Genomic DNA, 21,261 nt, shown 5'->3' with positions numbered 1-21,261 from the left:
CTTTTGACTACTCAAAGCACTTTTACACTGCAGGTAACACCTTCACATTCTCACCCATTTATATACTAAAGGCTGAGGCTGCAAGCAGTCAGATCTTTAGAAGTACGCCAACGATGAGGAAGTGGGAGCAACTGTTGGTTTCTTCTTTAGTTATTCTTTAGTGTATTTTGTAGGTTTGAGGTTGTGTCATTTGTCTTTGGTTGTTTATTTTGTTGTGCTATTTCATTGTGTTTTTGCTATTTGGTTACCATTAGCATTGGGTTGTGTTCTCCCTCTGGTATGTTGCCGACATGTTGTTCTATTTTATATAATAATATTTTAAAATAATATGTGTTATGAGTGACTGAAGATTTTGTAGAAAATCCATCCTATAGATATTGGTACACTTTTGTTTGAACACTGTGTTAATGGATGATTTCTTTAAAGAAGATCAGAATAACATTTCAGGAATAACTGAAAGCACATGGATGGATTTCTGGTAACTTCACATAGTTGTTGAAAATGTTGCATCAGTGCAGCACGTAGATGTTTTGATGTTAAGCCCTCGCTAAGACAAAAAACAGCAATAAATCACAAGAGCAAAAATATAACAATCAGACCTTTTTGAATACCTTGGTATTCAAGGCTTATCTTGGTATAAATTAAAATTGTTCAACTGGTGTTTATGGTAGAAGATGGAAAGACATTTGAAGGGAAATGTTTGTGCAAGAGGAGATCAACAAAGACAGAATGACTTAAGTTTGGATTTTTTCCCTTACGTCGTATCTCATGAGACAGACTCTTGTATGAACACATTTAAACGTTGCATTAACATCCTACTGTCTGTCTTTTCTATGGAATTGCATCACAATATTTAGTATCCCTGGCTGTTGTTCTTTTATTCTTTTCAACTATTGACCGTTACAGCCCGTGTTCAAGCTCTTACAACAGGTCATCTCTAATAGTTAAGCCAGAGTAATCTCCCCTTCAGGGTGAGGTGAAGGAAAGTGTTCTTGATGTGAACAAACTTCATGATAGGATTACTTTAACTTGTCAAACAAATGACCTGTGCTGTGTGTGTTTAGTATGTGAGCACATGGCAGTGTGAGGAGAGATTAGATTTGTGGAGCTCTAATTTCCTACACCTCTTTTCTGGAGGCTTACATTAAAGGCAGGGCAGGTCATTTCCTCCAGATCCACTTTTTAAGATTTTGGTCGAAATTGACTTTAGGTCCTGACAGTAATTAATAATTCTCAACGAAAAAAGAAAATCTGTAGCAGTTGTAAACATGTAAGAAAATTAAACCAATGACTGCACTCGGGACACGTTTTATGAACCAATCATGGCTCCCTGTCTCCCTGCTCGCTCTCTACACCATGCATGCACGAGTCCACACTCAAAGCTTCTGGACCAATGGTATTAGTGAATGTAAGTGAGGGGTGTGGCTTTTAAAGGGATACTTCACCCATTTACATGAAGCTGTGTATCATTAGAAACATGGTAGTAGTGTTGAATGGCCGTGAATCCAGCCCTCATTTTGCCCTGAGACGAGAAAAATGTGTTTTTCTTTGCCTGGAAGTTTTCTTCATGTGATGCAAAAAGCGCCCCCTGGTTACATAAATTTTAACCTTCAACATAATATCTACAGTATTCTTCAAGTGAATAAAATAAATGAAAATAAATTAGAAGACCCTGAAAAATAACCAAAATAAATCCAGAAAAAAAAAAAAATACTTAAAGTCTGTTAAATGGTCTGCTTATCGGAGTGCTAATATCTGAGATTTTAGATGCTGTCAATAAAATCCGATATTCATTTTCTGGCTGATATCGGACCAATATCCTATGTCAATAGCGGATTGGGACATCCCTAGTTGAGACATTGCCAGTGGTTGTTCCTTTTCCTTTTGATAAAGCCGAACCACTCATTCTCATTCCTATACACATGACAAATCAAAAAATCAAGACAAGTTTTACAAGAAATGAAATCAGATACTCTCCTTGTGAAATACTTAAAAAGAGATAGAAGTGTGCTGATTGTTCAATCACTACATCAGAGAAGTTTTCTTTTTTATTGAAAGTAAAGAGGTTGTGGTCTTTGGTGTTGTTGCATTATGTTGGTCAGTTTTGTCTCACATAAACTGTTGTGTTCATTGTGTTTTCATCTTGTAATTCTTTACAGACCAGGCTGGAGTTCACATCCCAATTATGTTAAAACAGCTTTGTTGTGTTCTGTGGAAGCCAGTGGAGAGAAACACAAAGAAGCAGCACTTATAGGGATACTTTTCCAACATATCATTTATGAAATTATCAAAATGTGTGTGTATGTCGTTGTTAACCTGTTAATGATAGCCAACTGACTAGGCAGTATGTCAGTCTGCCAGTCCTCAAATGTTCAATGTCCTGGACATGACTGCAAAATACAAAATTGTATACATCAGGAGAGTGGGTATGCATGTCTTAACTTTTTAGTTTACTCCAGTTAGACCTCCACTACGCTGTCCAGCCACTGTAACCATGGACATTTAGTTGGATACTTGACCCGCTGATAGGGTGAGTTACTCAGGGTTAGTTTGTCACCTTCAGATGACTTGTTGTCTTCTGCCAAACAAAGATCATTGTAGAGCGTCTGAGGTGGAGTAACTTTCTGTCACCCGTTGGGCTCCAACTAAGTGAAAGGTTAGAAAGAAGCTTGCAGGTCGAGCTAGTTTTTGTAAATCATTCTTGATGTTCAATGCTTTGGTCAAATAATGAAATGAATACTTTCTAATAGTTACACTAAAACTGGCATGGTTTTGGTTGAGAACGTATTTCAATACATGCTCTTCCACATTAAACTCACATATGCTTTATTTCACTCTCAATCAGTCTTTTCACAATAAAAAAAACAACAAAAACAACATTTTCTTTGACATGCTTTCAGGTTGGTTGACTACTTGATCTCTAAGCTAGGCTAATATACTTCACAACAAACAAAGAAGTCATAGGAAGTAGATCTCCTATCTTAGTGTCGGAGAAGACAAGTGTGTTTCCTTAAATGTTTAAACCCCCCCCCCCCACACACACACACATCATACTTACATGTCAATTCAAACATTTCCCTTTCCTGCTCAGCTCCACACTTTCAGGATTCAACTGTCTGATAATCTGTGCTCACAAACCTACTTTGGAAGCGTGCTTCTGAAGCTGACATGAGTGGAGTGGATACCATTAAAGAGAAGGAAGTGAGCATTGATCGGTTTCACTGCGCTGTGCTGTGTCGGCAACTCCATTTGCCTTTCTCCCTCTCTGGGCAGTGTAGAGTAATTGCTTGCTCAAGGACTTTTGAGGCCTGATTGCCGTAACCCACTGAGGCTCCATTTGTGTTTGTCCTAGTTATCCCCGGCTCTCTGTGGTAAAGCAATGCACACTAGACGTCTTTGACAACACGATATAAACGGGAGGAGTCTCCCAGCACACCTTGACAATGAGACTTTAGCATTAACTGGAATGGTGGATATTTGGTGTTTACATTATTATTACCTCGCTTTGGGGATCTTAGCCTGCGATCATATTTGGTGAAACCTGAGTATATTTCTTAAAAGCATCGATTCTCACTTTTCGACACTGTACCCTGCACATCAGTGTGCTGTCATAGTGCTGTCAGGGAGCAATAAAACACTGTCTGTGATCTGCCCTCAATCCTTTCAGTCTGAAAGCCTGGCCTGCACCGAAGTGGCCCACATTAGCTGTAACCGCATCTGAGCACTGATCCACCTGCGCTCTCTACAAATACAAACACATTTGCACCTGCACCTGCACAGCATGCACTCTGACACACGTGCAAGCTCATGCACACTCAAGCTCACTGACGTCCTCCACTATTTACACACAGGTGTATCTGCATGCAAACGGCCCATTTCCAGACAATCTGATCACACAGCGGAGGTTTCACCCGGTCTGTTCCTTCACTCGGTGAGAATATCGCCGGGGCGGAATGGAAACTTCATTTTGCAGGGGCTAATATTAGCCTGGGCCTCTGGAAAATTCCTTTTAAATGATCACAAGCTGAGAAAAGGCGAAGAATTTGTTTAGCATTTTGCTTGACAGTATTCTCTGCATACACAGCGGTTTGTTTCTTTTTTATTTATTTTTTTCAGACTGTAAAGCACACAGGAGGGTCCTGGGAACACAGATGTGGAGGAAGGAAAGGCTGAGGGGACTTATGTGATAAATGTCTGACTGTCTGTCTCGCTGGACGCTCACATTTTTGCTGGCAATGTTAAAATTTGATCACTGACTCTGATATCAGTTACTCCTCTCGTTCACCTTGTGTCACCTGCTCTCTGCGTGTTTCTGATTGTCTGATATCTGTAAGACACCCTGCAGCCTCAAAGTCAAAACACTGTGTGATTATTATGTCTGTCCAATGTGTATTTAAGCATCTACCTGTGTTACATCTTAAATGGATCTAAAATAGAAAGAACCATGTGCTTCCCTGCCTGTTCGTACCCTTCACCACCTGACCTATATGAAACGCTCTTTATCATTTTATGACCCTAACTTTATAACCTGTGTTTGTGTGTCTGTGTGTGCATGTATGTTTTGCTAGGAAAATCCCACCTGGCCATAGTTCAGAGGGTGAACAACGAGGGCGAGGGAGACCCTTTCTACGAAGTGCTGGGTATTGTCACCTTGGAGGACGTCATTGAAGAAATCATAAAGTCAGAGATCCTGGATGAGACTGACCTGTACAGTAGGTTTCCTCTAAACATACACCTCTCCTGTAAACATGTGCAGTCTGTTGTAGTACAAGCACCAGTCTGAAATCCATGATCTACTCTAAAACTTATCAGAGCCCGCTGGTTAAGATCAAAATCTGCTCCGCTCTGACTCATAAGGGTGCATCTGTACTCATACAGTATATCCGTCTGAAGACACAATTTTGTTAACTTGGGACTTGAACGTTAGTTTTAATGCTGGGTACAGTTTATTGTGGTATGAATAGCAGAAAAGTCATTTTGAAACTTTGAAAATATGATCATTTTCTTATTCTGAATCTAAAGTCGCATCAACTGAATTTAGGTCCACACTGTATACTTAAAGGTCCACATAGGGACAGATAATACATTCTGTATTAAAACTCATGATGTTCCCCACTCTCAAATTTCAAACTACAATGAAGGCATATCAGGCCCAAAGAAAAAGAAACAATTGTTTATATTTAATTTACAGACTGCAGTACCACCATCGGCTGTTACAAAGTTTGTTGTTATGCACTTGTACTTACACATTGCATCCATCAATCCCGTGTCATTTTGGTGTCCCAGTGAGAATGCACACTGCATTACAGCGTTGCAAAAAGCGAAGAGAGGAGCGAGAGAGGTACTGCATGTGAGCACAGACCAGGGGCTTCACATACACACACTCAGGCATGCACACACACACACACACACACACAGTGCTGCTCCTTGCCAGCTCGTTCCCCCGTTTCGTCTCTGTCTCTGCCTCTGATTGATGATAATGGATGGAATGACTTTGCTCTATTCCACAGCCGTGTGTTACAGCTGCACGCGAGGCATAACAGGGCTGTAAGTAACAGCTTGTAAGCATCGTATGGTAAATTTCATCAGTTAAATTAAATAAAATATAATATTGTTCTTGTAATAAAGAATAAAAACGCAGAGACTTTTTGCTTCATGCTCAGCTGTACTAAGTTTCTTTCAGTGCATCTTTTGGTTTTGTTTGAAATTCTGGTTTCATCAGCCATGTTTCCAGATGCAGCATGGTATAACATGTCAATGAAAATAACTCCTACCTTCCATAAACAGGATCATAAATTTGCCCCTTGCCTTTATTGAAAGGACAGCTGAAGAGAGAAAGGACATATGGGAAAGAAAGTGAGATAGATGTGCAACAAGTGGAAGTGGAATCTGCGGCCGGCGTGTTAAAACTCTACCTCTGTATGTTGGGTTTAGTGATCTACCGACTTGCAAACCAGTACTTCTTAAAATCAATTCATAACATCCAAAAATCGATTTAAAAAAATGAAATATTTGTGTATTTTATCACTTTTGTGAGCTAACCAGTCACTCCCTGCTAAGTGCTAAAGCTAGCTCTTTAACTCATTAGAATGCTAAACAGAGCAACAAGAACTTCAGCCAGTCTCACAGATGACTGGACTAGATCCTGATGTACTCATTCATAAATAGACCAAAAACCAGATCAATGAATCCAGACTCATTCTGAATGTAATCATGACCACAACAATCAAATTGGATTTAGATCATGAGACACCCAAAGATTCAGAGCCTGACAACACGCTCAGTACCAGCATGCTAAACTAGCAACTAGCTGGTGAACATAGTGTTACATTAATGACTTACAGGGTTGTCCCGAGTAATTTTTACTAGGTCTACAGATGATTTATTCACAAAGATTCTTTTTTCTAATCAAAGTTTGTACAAATATACTTTTGTGACTTTGTAAGTCGCAGGTTTGTTGCATTCTCAACTAAAATTACAACAGGATTTTTTTTCACAATTTCCACCAAAGAATCGATGTCTGCTGTGACTTTTATAACTTCCACATTTCTTAAAAGTTTATCTCTGTTAAATTATAACCCTTGATGAATGTCTCATGTAGGAGCATTCTGTACTAATACAGCTCCCAGGGTATCAGTTTGGGAGTGCAGACATGTATTACATGCCAGTCTATTTGTTGCCCTAATGCATATAGCTTTAAGTAATGCTAAGAATGTGGTAAGCTAACATTGTAGCCCCCTATAGCTCTCTTTTAGTTCTGAGAAGGACGCCACAGCTACATTTCCAGAAAAAGAAATAAGCTTTGGGTAACTCAAGTTTAGTCACCCCGTGACCCTGGAGGACAGGCTCAGTGTCTGTGGCGTGGCGTGGACCGACCTTTTCCTGTTGCAGAAAAAGTTTGTTTTAGTTTGTGTCTTGAGCTTGACTTTTCATTTTCTCTTTTCAGCTGACAACAAGACAAAGAAGAAAATCACCCATCGGGAAAGGAAACAGGATTTCTCGGCCTTCAAGCCAACCGACAATGAAATGAAGGTTAAAATATCACCTCAGCTTCTGCTGGCTACCCTGCGTTTCCTAGCAACAGGCAAGTGGGCTGCGTTGCTGCTTGACTTCCCCCAGTGTGCCCTCGGCCCCTCACTGCGGGAAGAGAGAGTGTGTGTGTGTGTCTGGGCTGTTTGTGTGTGCATGTGCCCATGTCTGCTTTGAGTTTTGGGCAAGTGGGTGAAGGGAGGAGTAAGTATGTGTGTAGAATGAGTATCTGCTGTTTGTGGGTGTGAGCGAATGAATTGTGTGTGGACTCACAACAAGTGTTTGTGTGTATGTGAAGAGGTGGTAGGCCTCTCAGGAGTACAGCACGGGATGTCTGTGGAGGCTGCAAAAAAAAAAAAAAAAAAAGGCCTGTGTTTCCATTCGATTTGCCTGCATGTTGTTCTCTGAGGGCTACATGTCGGGATCCGAGCTCACAGCTTTAAAAACAGCACCCTGTTTGCTTACACTCGTTTCTCAGTGACATCACTTCCAGCATTTTTGGCCTATGATCAGGGTTCTCACACAAGTCAACATACTTAGTGTAAAATGTGAAATATTTCACCCGCTTTCCCCTGGGAAATGGATTTCTGAGCAGGCTGCAGAATATCCGAGCAGCACTACTACATCAGCAGCCGCAGCAGCAGAGGTTGACTACGCCTCTTTGCAGTTGGATTTGCTTTAGAACTTTGACCTAGCAGCTAAGCGTTGATTAAGTTCCTCTAAAGACTATTAGGGAGTTTAGTTCCTGGTGGTGGAGCCAGCTGACACATATCACCGCCGTTGATTCGAAGGTGCTGATTGGCCCAATTGAGGGTCACAGAAAACCAGTCACAGTCAGGATACCTGTGTTTAAAAGTTGTCCATAAGTTTTGTTAAGTTTCTGTTAGTTTACTCTGAAACAGTAGCAGCTTAATATTAATGTGAATAATAACACACAGGTCCGAACCCTTCGTCTTTGCCATCAAGTTACTATTAACTAAATTAAAGATATTAAAGATTAGGATGTAACTCTACCACAAGAAGTGCATACGGGTTTCACACACACGCTTTCAGTTATTTAAATAAAGCTAGTTAGCCTGTCCGTGTGGTTTGTTACAACACGGTGATGGATCAAGCGAGGAAGGGAGAGTGACAGAGAAGCAGAGTGTACATCTCTGCAGATATTATTCATAACAGCACCTAACGTCAGGCTGTATCTGTTTCTTTGTTGTCTCATGTTTAAACCTTTTAATGAGCAAATGCCAATGTTACGTCTCAGGTTTGCATACAAATGTATTTATTGTTATGCCATCCACATTGAACTGAAAAGTTACTTGAAGTTACTTTTTTGAACCTTATAATCCTCTCTCAACCAGCAGAATAAGTGACCCCAGTCAATGAAGCAATTTAGCCACAGCCAATAGATATCATGACAACAGCTGAATACACATACACATACAGTATGTACACTCCACATGTAAACAGATAGTCAGACACATTTCCCTAAGGGGGGAAGTGTATCGTATCGTAAAGAGGCTCGAGTTGTATTTGTTTAAAATCTGGTAAAAAGACTGGACCTCGTCAGTTGACGTGGTTGTTGCTGGCTTTGTCTGTTTCTGTCTTACGACAGTGCAGTTGCACTCAGAGAAAGCGCATCTGATCAAATTCCTACATATTGTTGCTTTCATCACCAGTCTTCACAAATATTCCTGCAGACACAAAAGAAACACATGTCGAGGTGTGTGTCGCAGTGTAGCATCATCCTTCAGTAATCAGACAGCAGCATACTGAAGGTCGTCCGGGATGCAGGTGCTCAGAGCCTGGTGTGAAGAACTCATTAAAAAGACGAATGAATAATATCACCTGAGATGTCACAGGATAGTTTAGGACCTGACAGTAACAGAGATAACCTGTGAGAAAATATACTTTTTTCTCTAATGCTGTTCACCTGGAGAGCTACAAATACTAAACTGTAACCAATTACTTTCTATGCACTTTCTATGCTATGATAGATAGATAGATAGATAGATAGATAGATAGATAGATAGATAGATAGATAGATAGATAGATAGATAGATAGATAGATAGATAGATAGATAGATAGATAGATAGATAGATAGATAGATAGATAGATAGATAGATTCACATTAGAAGACATTAGTTACAATACACACCCACTGTCCCCCCTCCCCTCTGTATACAATAATCCCCAAACAAGATTTAGCAGCCCCTATGTGACTACAGAGTAAACATAATTACAGATTCAACCTGTGCAGTTAACATTAGCATTAGACTTAAACTTATATAGCATAATACCATAATATATAGCATATAACCTGATACAAAAAAGATAACACATTTATTATTCAGTTTATTTATTCATTTCCTCTTAGCTGAACACCTGCATTAGTTCTTATTAGCCCTGTGGGCCTTTGGGAAGGACTCATACAATGAGAGTCTGTTGATTCTAAAGAAAATTGTTGAATGTCAAATATTCTCTTGAATCACTGGGAAAGAAATCTCTCAATCAGGGATCATGGAGCTGAAACGTCTATGAAAGGCCTGACATGTATCAGAAATGATTTGTTTAGAAAACCTCACATTTAAAAATGGCTGTCTACCACTGTCACTGATTTTTTTTTGTGATTCTCAATATATGGATTTATGTGTCAACTCTAAAAGTGAATATTGTCCAAGCTATAAATTAATGTGACTTACTGTATTTATTTACAGTCTGCCTGTCCTCCTCTCTCTGCTTCTTCAGAGGTCGAGCCGTTTGCACCGGTGCAAATGTCAGAAAAGATTTTGCTGCGTTTGTTGAAGCACCCCAACGTCATCCAGGAGCTGAAGTACGATGAGAAGAACAAGCGGGCGGCAGAGCACTACCTCTACCACAGGAACAAGCCTGTGGATTATTTCATCCTCGTACTGCAGGTGGGTAGAAACAAAACATTCAAAGTGAAGGGGAAGATGGTCCCAACAATATACCCTTTACCATACTGTACTACTTTTTATATCACAATAAAGACATTGAAGATAAAGAAGTGCTGCTGATATTTGTTCTTTGTAGTTAGTTATTAAAGGATAGTATCGATGAGTTCCAAGTGACAAATCCTAAAAACCATTGAACAATCATTCTTTTCTTTAAAGCACCAAATCACAACAGAAGTTATGTTGTGATATCAAAATCACCCAACATGATGATCCAACTCATGAAAACAGTTTCAAGGACAACTTCTTTTAAACAGGCTCATGTGTTACCAGCCTCTCTCTGCAGCTGGCTGAGCAGAAGGATAGAGTGTGACAAACACACAGACAGAGAGAGAGAGAGAGAGAGAGAGAGAGAGACATACACACACAGCCCCAAAATATAAACTCATCATGAAGACTGAAAGTAGCATCTCCAATAAAAAAGTAGCAAATTTCCACGTCAGCAGACGCTCTGCAAAAACAAACCACCGCAACCTTTGGGACAAGCGAGTGCAAACTGTTTCAAAGTTAGTTACATGGATAAATGAGACACATGCAGCATACAGATAGAGGATAAGACAGGATGTCAGTGTATCAAGTCCCCCAGCAGTCTAAGCTACATTAGCAGAACTAGGCCAGGGCCAGCCTGAAGAGTTGGGTGTCTACCTCCAAGACCCTGAATGGTTGACGGTTTCACAGAGGAAGGGCCTGAAATGAAACAATGTTTAATAACAAAGAGAATCTGACAAATTATTTCTCATTTTAAGACTTTCAAATGAGCGACAATGAAAATCACTGAGACTGTGTCCATATAGTCTGTGGTTGAATTCCTCCTGAAAGTCACTATCCATTTTCATTTTAATACAGAAAGCAGCGAACACATGATAATTCATCAGATTTCTTCAAATGGCATCCTGGAACACTGTAGAATGATATTTTAAAAGACTCATCATCTTATTGTGGTGTCATTGGTATATGTTTGTCAAGTGAAAATGGTTAAATAGTCGACTATCCAACAAAGCTGTGCTGCAGGTTTGTTCCCACGGGGGCCACGCATCCTAAAAAGGTATGCATGGTATGATTGTACTGTAAAACAAGCAACAGCACCTTTGTTTTACAAATGTCTGAATACATTGTGTCAAAATATACCAAAAATGTAGTCAGTATCATTGCAACTAATCAGTGCAGTACTGTGATGCACTCAAAGTTTTGATTATAAGACATTTCGTAGTTTTTTCAATCCATGCCTGATTTATTCCAATGTTCTGAACATGACATGTAACAGCAGCAGTACATCAGCTGTGTGTTCTCCTGCCATGCTCGGTGCAGAGGCCTGCATTAAACGTACATTCAGCTGTAGGTTTAGTCAGGTCAAATCTTCCCAACCTTTAATGACTAATTCAATGATTTCAAACTGGTCACAGTACATCGTTCTGAACATGTTGGGGTGGGGCAGTCCTCCACTTTGATCAAAGAGAGAGAATCAATGAAAGTTCTTCATCACCATCGAAGGTTTTCATTTTACACTCTGAAATATGATATTTAGAAAGAGCTAATAAACATGTATATCAGAGACAGTTTGACCCTCTATTTTTAAACTTACTAACCGTCACCGTCACCGTACTCTCTTTAGTTCCTCAGTCAGTCAGAATGGGAAATCTCTGTGGATCAAATGAGTTCCTGGTAGGACATGTGTGAGGTCACTGCCCTTGAGACCAGGTTTAGGAGCAGATTGGAAGCTATTAACCAGAGTAGGGATTTTCTAAAAGTAGTAAAAAAGAAAGGAAAGAGGGAAGGGGATTTGTTCTGAACGCATGGGCACAATGATTAAATGTTTTCAAGCAGAAAATGAGCAAAGTGTTTTCAGACGAGTAATCTACATACGTAAACATGAAGGGTACACGCAGAAAAACATGCAACAAATGAAATGTGTCTTTGCACAGTCTGACTGCGGGTGAACTCCTCTTTCTCTCTCTCTCTCTCTCTCTCTCTCTCTCTCTCTCTCTCTCTCTCTCTCTCTCTCTCTCTCTCTCTCTCTCTCTCTCTCTTCTCTCTCTCTCTCTCTGTCACAGGGGAGAGTGGAGGTGGAGGCGGGAAAAGAGGGGATGAAGTTTGAAGCAGGACCGTTCTCCTTCTATGGGATGATGGCTCTGACAGCCTCACCAGGTAAGAGTCCTGCGTGGCACACACACACACACACACACACACACACACACACACACACACACTATTAGCTTCTCTTATTTATTACAACAATCTGATTCAGTATGAATAGGTGGCAAGGTGTATAATGTTTGTGTTTCCTTGAAGAAAAGCCATTATAATGTTTAGGTGACTGCATTTTACATTTGAGGATTTAGCTCGTAGTATTGAATAAAAAACACGACATTAAGCACATCTGTTTCCTTAATCTTTTTGAAATCGTCATGGTTACCAGATTGCGGCAACAAGCTGGCAAAACACAGACTATTTTAGGACCTACTTTATCAAAAGCACTTTAATGAGTGTTTCAGCACAATAACTTTAAGGCCAACATGGCGGTCCTGCAGTGACATCACGTGAAGGCGTCACTGACTGATCCACCCGGTTCTCCCAGTTCATTCATAAACTTCAATACTACTCTCAGCCTTTTCAGCTCTGGCGCTTCACATGGGTGGTAGGATCTGAGAGACACCTACTGGTGAAAAAGCAGAATGACCTTCTTGTCATTTGAGCAGACACTCAACAGTAAGACATCATGATTCAATTCATTTAGGATGAGCGAGTTTTGTATTCTTAGCTGCTCAGAGGTCACAAGGCTCATTGGCACGTTACTCCTCCTGTGCTGAGACTGCGTTTAAAAATGTTGATGATTCCTGTGAGCACACTCAACATTTGTTACTATTGACATGTTTTCTCCCTTCTTCTTGTCTTTCCAAAGTGCCTCTGTCCCTGTCTCGCACATTTGTGGTCAGTAGGGCTGAATCCCTAGCAGGATCTCCAGGTACAGTGGGCTTTTCTAACTATACATACATCATGTATACATTCATTATTTAATGGTTACATTAAAAAGAAGCATAAAATAATCTTGATAAAGTGCAACTAATATGTTGAAGTTCTGTTTTCTGTCTAATTTTACTGTGGGGTTAAAGAGAGGCATGGCTGAAAAGTCTGATTGTACCTGAATGCAACATGTACAGTGTATTTTCATTTATATAATTGAAGGAGAAAAACGGAGAGGGGAACAAAGGTTTGGATCGAGACTTAACTTTCTCATCCCCTGAGCCATTAGTCAAGTGGCTGAATGGTGCTGGAGACTGGAGGCCCCAAAGCGGATCCAGGCTCCGCCCCGCTCGCCCCTAACCTCTAACCCTCTCACAACATAAACAAGACCTACAGCTACAGCCCCCTGCCGGAGAACCACTGAGCACACACACAAAGACACGCACGTACACATATGTTCACATGAACACATGTAAGCAGAGCATACACACACACACACACACACACTCACATAACTAGTCCCAAAAAACGTCCCAAACGTGGATTAATATAGATGCGTATGTGTTATCTTATTGAGCTGCTTTCTACTACTAATGTACCCCGACGTATCGAGGAAAACTGTCACTTTACTAACCGGTGCATCTCTTACTTTTTTTTTCTCTCAGGGTTTCCCCCCTGCTGTGCACACATCTGAGTGTGTGTGTGTGTGTGTGTGTGTGTGTGTGTGTGTGTGTGTTTGTGTGTGTGTGTGTGTGTGTGTGTGTGTGTGTGTGTGTGTGTGTTTGTGTGTGTGTGTGTGTGTGTGTGTGTGTTTGTATGTGTATGTTAATGCATCATGTGTGTATTCCTGACACACTCCGCCATTTTCATGGCCCCAAGAAACTGGAGTACTTATCCGCAAAAGTTCACATGCCAGGTCTTTGGCCAACTGTGTCCCTATGCACACACACACACACACACACACACACACACACGCACACACACACACACACAAGCACACACATATTCCTACATGGGATTACATACATTCCAGTCGGTGTAGTAGCATTAGTGTTTGCCAAGCCGTTTCCACTTTGTTGTGTGTGATTTTCACTCGGCTTTAAGAAGTGGAAAACATAATCTGTCTTTAATTAAACTTTATGAAAAAAAGAAGACAAAAAAAAAAGCAGAACAAGTGCTTGAAGTGGTAGTGCATAAAGAAAGCAGCATCACTGGAAACCACTAAGTCATTACCTGGTGTACAATACTCGCCTCACCTAAAGACTCATGAAGATATTAGATTTCCATACATCACAGCAAGCATCTATGCTAACATCTGACGCTTGACTGGGAACAAAGTCACCAGCAGACAGGATCTTAAGAGCTGCTGAAGTTGTGCAACAGCTCAGGAGTTTAAAAGAAAATAGTGAGGTAGGACAGGTACGTCACAAGAGCGGTACATTTCTTTCCAAATGACGATCTGCTAAATGTACAAAAAATCTACATCGACAAGGGGCTGAACTTCAAACTGACACATTCAACAGGTTCAGGCTTAAGCCACCAAACTGATTTTAAATAATAGCAATGTCAACATGCAAGGAGGCCCACAAGGATAATGCATACATGCTACACGCTCCCCATTTTTGCTCAGCATGCGAGCATTAACTAATTAGCGCGTAGCAGCTAAGGGCTGATGAGGAGATATTTAAATAGATCAGAAGATGATGTGTCTCTGAAAGCAAAAAAACAATCCACCTTCTGTTCACATTAGTGAAAGTCAGACATAACTTGTTCTCGGGTGGTATAGAAAAACTTTTTTTTTTTTTTTTTTAAGTTAAAAGTTATCAAGGTATTCAAGCTGGAACGCACACTTTTTCAGCATTACTACACATTGTTGTATCGGGAAATGCCAACGGTACTGTGAAGGGACAAAGGAGAGTTTCATCATGATCTCTGAGTGGCTTTTTACTAATCAGATTAAACCTGCAGGAAGACAAATATATCTTCCTCCTCCCCTTTTCAGTATCCCCTGGTTTTCCCCCAGGTCTTCACCAGAAAGAAACCTATGAAATGTTCAGATTGATAGACTTGATGTTTCAGTGTACACGTCATTGAAGTGTTTAAATGTCCTCTCCTCCCTCATCTTTACAGAAAACAAGTCTCCTCCACGGCCGTTTGGACTCAACCACTCAGACTCTCTGAACAGGAGTGATCGTATCGACGCCATCACCCCGACTCATGGCAGCAGCAACAACCAGCTCAACTCCTTCCTTCAGATCTACGTACCTGACTACTCAGTCAGGGCGCGCTCAGACCTGCAGTTTATAAAGGTGAGAACAAACACTGGAGATAAAGGAAGACACAAACTGATCAATATGTATTTTTAGTACCAACACATTGATACTACAGTAGCATCTCAACTGCCAGTACATGTGCCCAGGCAGTCCTCTGATGGGGACTGGGGGTCGATGGCTACCAGCCATCTGATAACTGTGTCAGAATCCTCAGTAAAAAGTCCAACATGATCCCAGGAGGTGTGATGTTCTGTTTGGTATTCACTTGTCTTTTAGGCTCTTTTAGCCTTTAATTGATAGGAATGCTGAAGAGAGAGAGTGACGTTCATCGACAGCGTCTCAAGAAACATCCAGGGCATGGGGAGAGTTTTCATTTACAAAACCTCAGAACTGTCTTTGCTATTTGAGGGAACACGTTGCTCTGTTTGCTTTGTAAAACTGTCCTCCAACACTACTGTGGTTTACAGCTAAGTGTGAAGCCGAACAAGCTCAGCATCCACGAGTCACCGGGTCGGAGGCCATTGGTTTCTTCTGGAGCTTGAGGGATTGCTTGTGGATTAAAGAGCGGCCCCAAGTGAAGGATGGTCCAAGTGTCTTGTTCAAATCATGGATGACAGAACTTCCCCCTGGGATTAATAAACTGAAACACAGTTAAAGGCAGAATTCACATTATTGTGGTCCAAAAGATCCAAGTGAAGAAGCAAAGCATCACCCCGGTCGAGAGCATTACGTAGTGACTGAAAGAATAGAAATGGGACTATTGAACAAAATGATTTTCCTCAACATGACGGTTGGCCAAAGTTTTGAATATAATCTCAAGCATGGAGAGGGAGCTTGAGAAAGAGCACTGCTCCTCATACTGAGAGGAGTCAGGTGAGTCTGGTCAGATTAGAAAGCTTCCTGCCTCCCTTTGCTGATTGTCCTGCAAAATGACTGATAGAACGTCCCGGATAGTTGTTGTGGTCAAGACCACACCAACCGAGACCAAGGCAGGCCGAGACCGAGACCATACATGTCACTGAAAAATCATCCTTTGTGTGCAGCAGGCGTGTCACTACCGTAGACCGTAACCCATGGAGGGCTGCGGCCGTAACCGGAGAATAGAAATTTAATTATGAATTAATTAAATAGGTCGAGGGTTCGATCCCCAGCTACTGCGAGCAATATGTCCGATGTGTCCCTGGGCAAGCCACTTAACCCCAAAATTGTTCCCCCCTGCTGCGTCAGGGGCGTATGAATGAATTAGTTACTCACATAACCAGCCATCAGTGTGAATGGGTAGGTGTGATCTGCGGTGTAAAAGTGCTTTGAGTAGTCAGAAGACTAGAAAACCACTATACAAGCTCAAGTCCATTTACCATTGATGGGAAAGTTGTGGGAACAGCTGACATCGGGTTGTATCCTGACACTGAGCTTCACTGCACACACATTTATATTATCTTTAGATATCCAAATCCAATAATCTGATCTGTGGTCATGTTCATTACAGGGTGTTACCAGGATGTCTTTTAATTTGATTTTTTCTCGGAGAGTCAGGGGGTATTTTTCTTTTAGTAGCCATGAGTGGTGGCTCCACATAATAAAGAAATGGACCCTGTTGAATCTGAACAAATTGGTTCAAATAATAAACATTTTCAAAAACTATAATCATGATGAAAAAAAGTGTTGAAAATACTTTACGTAAGAATCTGCAAGCCCTACAAGCCAAATGATTTCTGCTCTGACTTATGATCTCACTATGGCTGTCACTCTTTATTTCCCCTAGGTAACACGCCAACAATACCAGAACGCTGTAATGGCGTCACGCATGGACAAAACGCCACAGTCGACAGACAGTGAGTTCACAAAAATTGAGCTCACGCTGACAGAGCTGCATGATGCAGTGGAGACCCCCACTGTTGTTACCACCACAGCCAGCACCACTAGCAGCACCCCTGCCGTGTCTGTCGTCGTGGCAAACGAGACGTCCCACCTGCTCAATCAGCAGCAGAACTGTGTGGGCCTCAGCAGGAGCAACCACAGCACCCACAACGAGGGACCCATCTAGCCCCCGTTAAGCCTGGTGGAGACCCAGTTCCCACCCTGTCTCATGGACACACACACACGGAGCAGTGGCGAAGAGGGAGATGAGGGAAAGTGGGGAAGTGGAGGCAGGTGGAGTGAAGGTTCTACTCCAACCAGTAATCCCCAGTCAGTCAGTGAGACCCTTTCATGAAGGGCCAGTGGGGAGGAAAGGTGATGTGACACCCTGGGCTCCCCCACCTGAACGCTGTCAGAATCCCTGCTGTACGACATGCTTTTACAGTGGGTGCACTTGAACAGTTCCTGTGACTGAGCTTCTTTTTGGGACAATCAGACACTTTCCTTGTGATGACTTGGACCGGAGGGTGACAGAGTGCATGCAAGCCCTGTCCCTTTGCCCTACAACCGCAAGCAAAATGAATGCGCGCACACGCAACACAACACATTTGCTGTATTTCCTACTCAGGCCAAAGACTTTGGTCCCCCCTCTTCCTCAACCGGACACAGACCGTTTTTATAGATACACACATTAAATACATTTAAAAAAAGTCCCATTCCCACACACTAACACACACAAACTTAAATTCATCTCCCCCACCTGAGCATCTTTCAGGGACGCTCAGTGGACTTCTGATCCCATCAGCAAAGACTCAAACCCACACTAGCAGAGCGCGACGGTTGGTCAAAGACTGCACCAAAAACCGCTTTGAAATAACTCCTAAACCACGAACCAAGAATGTTTTCCTGTATTTATTTATTTTATAATATTGTACGGTATGTATATATGTATGCGTGGAGACATGATATGAAATATACTGGTATACGTGCATGCTCGAGCATGTACATTAAGATGTGCTTGGGGCACACGCGTCATATCAAAAAGGACATGCAACATATATGGAGACAAACATCCATTCTTGTATATGAGGTGGGGAGGGTCTTTTACAGATACAGTATGTATATTACAGATCTTGTTATTTTTACTATTATCCTAAATCAGGCTTATGGTACTCTATATTTTTCACCTTAAAACAAATCACAATATTGCCTTTAAGAAAAATCATAGAATTAATTATTTTAACAAAGTGCAATGAAAAGCAATTTATTTAAGAGATGATTATGAATAAAAGAAATGACTGTATTATAAATTGACAGATATATTTGTATGTACTGTATGTATATGTATATTTGTTTTTAAAAATGCTAAACAGCAGCCATCCACAAGCAAAATTGTCCTTAGGCGGTATCTCTTTGTCTTTGTCTCTTGTTTCATGTTTTTGCATCCTTTGACCTTAAACACAAAGTCTAATATATGTTCATGTGGGAGTTATGACGTCTGGACCATTCACAGATGTGAAAGGGGGGGAGGGGGGGGGGTGAAAGTGCCAACATGGAACCTATGCATGTGGAGTTTATGGGTCCTATATTTTTTTTGTGTGCCAATTTTACACATAATCAAACTTGATAATTGCACAGTATTAATGACCTCATCTAACATGTTGAGCATCATCAACGTCACAAAAAGTAACCTCGACATTAAACATGTCCATGTATTATCCACAGCTATGCTTTCCCTACATTTATGTGTCAACGTGCTTTTTTTTTTTCTGCATGTGTGATGATTGCATGTTGGTTTTAACGGTGCAGAAAGGCTATTTCTTGACAGCAGTGAATGTGACAGTAACTGGGCTTCACTTGTTTGGCTCCCTCACACAATATCGATTATACTCCATGCTTAGTAATGATCATTATGGTTACACTTGAAGAGAAGTCTTCATAAATGTCGACCCCGAAATGTAAACATTTTATTTTAATAAAACCCAAAATGTAATAACTGGCCGAAAATTTATCAAAATGTAGTCACTCTTTGCCCAAAATCAAACAAGTTGTTACATTTTGGGTCAGTTATTACATTATGGGGCAAAAATATTTTTCTCCTAATATTGTAATCATTGTATGACATCATCGAGTGAGTCAATCATTTATGGATTAAAGGGTATATTACTTTAATGTAGTGTCGTATCACACACAAATGTCCCCGTTCCCCATGTATACATACTTATATACTTGAACTGGACCATTATTATATATATCTACAGTATGATACTTCACTCAACATTAAAGTAATAAACCCTTTACTCCATAACTGAGAAAAATAGTTTGCCTGCCCCCTAATGTAATAAATGACCCAAAAAGTTACTTCTTTTTGGGTTCAGCATCTTGTTACACTACCGGTCAGTTATTACATTTTGGGTTTTAATTTGTTTTTTTTGTAACATTTTGGGTTGTTGTTACATTTCCGGCTCTAACATGTCTGCTATACTTAAGAGGTCATTATTTTAAATTAATTTGATCATAGAAACACTTAAATCTTAACATTTATTCTTTCACATTTTCAAGAATATAGCTAAATGTTTCTTGGAAAATGTTCATTCATTTGTAGTCGTGCTGACAGTCAGACAATACCTTATATATCTGCAGCTTCAAGCCCGTTAGCTTAGCCTGGCAGGTAAACTGCTAACAGGTGAAGACAGCTAGCTGGCTAATCGAGCGTTATCAAAGACTTGAATTAACTCTAAAGCTCTTTAATTAGTTAAAACGTTACTGCCCCAAGCCAAGAAATAGTCCAGACCATAACACCCTGTAAAACCACAATTTATTTTTGTACCCTATATTTCTGCTGAATGCAACCATGTTCATTACACCATTCAAAAAGTTGTGATTTTCACTCTTGGTTATGAGCTAAATTGGATCTTTATTGCCTTTTCTCAATCACAGTGACATCTTGGAGTAGTTAGAGTGCTTTTCTTTTTTCATTTTAAGATTTTTTTTGGCCTTAATTACAGAGACAGGACAATGAATCGAGAAATCAGGGAGAGTGGCTAATGACATGCAGCGAAGCCCCAGTCCTCGCCCTGAGGACACTAGGCTCGGTACAAACTAACCACTAGCCCTTCTGCACCCCCATGAATGCATTCATTCTTTTTTAAACATTGAATCATGTTGTGCTTGTCCCTGTTTTATTCAACATTTATTCTTGTCTTAATTTTGAGCTACTGTGAGCTAAAGTCTCCTGAACACATTCTCTTAATAATACTACAGATGTCAAACTATTTTCTAAAGTCCCTTTTCTTTGCTGTTTGTTGGCCCTTGTTGTTTTACCTCACTAAGACATGAAAGCCTTTTTAAGATGTGTGTGTGCTTAAAGTTTCTCCTACAAAGGCCTTAGTGCAGAATAATTCAGTTTTTTTTTTTAAATCTGCAGAAATTTAGTTTTTAAGAAATTAACTTTTAAAATAATTTGATTTAACTTCCAGATCTGTACCATGATAATATTTGTACTGTATGCTGGCAGTCTCCTGGTCAGTTTACTGGATGCATCAGTGTCCTACAGCTGAATGCTATGTTTGAATATTCAGATTCAGTTTGTTACCACTGGTGGTCGCTGTTTTCATACTTCAAACATGTAAGACCCTGAAAACCGACAAACAGCCCCTCCATCTGCTGGGCCACAGGGGAGTCTCAGTTGTGTAACCGGATACAGAGGACATGTGCATTGTTTGCAGCTGTGTGTTCGCTGTTGTTTTATTGTTTACTTGAAAGTGCTCCTATGCAGCAGGCCCGCTCTGCTCTGCAGGGACAATCACTCCAGAGATAAAACGATGAATGATGATCAGAGTGTAGGACTCTGCTTCGTGCCTGACAGGGGAATGAGATGCATGGTGACGTTTCACAATTCACATTCAAATGCACAACAGGAACGACTGGGAGAAGCATCAGCTGGGGCATTTTTTTCTTTTTTTTAAATATTTTGTTATACACTACTTTCAGAAGGTCTTCTCGCACACTTTTATCCTCTTCTGGGCACATATTCTTTCCGTTATGTGAATGCTTTGCAGGCCTGTTATACTGGTCTCTTTGTCAATCCCGATGCTGCTACTGTACCCATGTGCTGTCCATAAAGCTTCTTCTACCTGAAAACAACATTCCCATTGCCTCCACCAGC

General features: G+C 40.7%; 1 protein-coding gene across 1 annotated transcript in view; it reads left to right on the top strand.

Annotated features, from left to right (window-relative positions):
- cnnm2b (cyclin and CBS domain divalent metal cation transport mediator 2b) overlaps positions 1 to 18,625 on the top strand; it is a 43,801-nt gene extending 25,176 nt beyond the window's left edge. The window contains exons 2-8 of the mRNA XM_079336927.1: positions 4,569 to 4,712; positions 6,947 to 7,084; positions 9,773 to 9,942; positions 12,051 to 12,144; positions 12,899 to 12,961; positions 15,091 to 15,269; positions 16,999 to 18,625. Coding sequence (XP_079193053.1) covers positions 4,569 to 4,712; positions 6,947 to 7,084; positions 9,773 to 9,942; positions 12,051 to 12,144; positions 12,899 to 12,961; positions 15,091 to 15,269; positions 16,999 to 17,280 — 1,070 coding nt within the window. The 3' untranslated portion in view covers positions 17,281 to 18,625. The remainder of the gene's footprint in view (positions 1 to 4,568; positions 4,713 to 6,946; positions 7,085 to 9,772; positions 9,943 to 12,050; positions 12,145 to 12,898; positions 12,962 to 15,090; positions 15,270 to 16,998) is intronic.
- Positions 18,626 to 21,261: the final 2,636 nt, after the last annotated feature.

The sequence above is a fragment of the Symphodus melops genome, assembly GCF_947650265.1.
Source record: "Symphodus melops genome assembly, chromosome: 2".
Classification (NCBI taxonomy): domain Eukaryota; kingdom Metazoa; phylum Chordata; class Actinopteri; order Labriformes; family Labridae; genus Symphodus; species Symphodus melops.
This window is presented reverse-complemented; position numbering and strand designations above follow the sequence as displayed.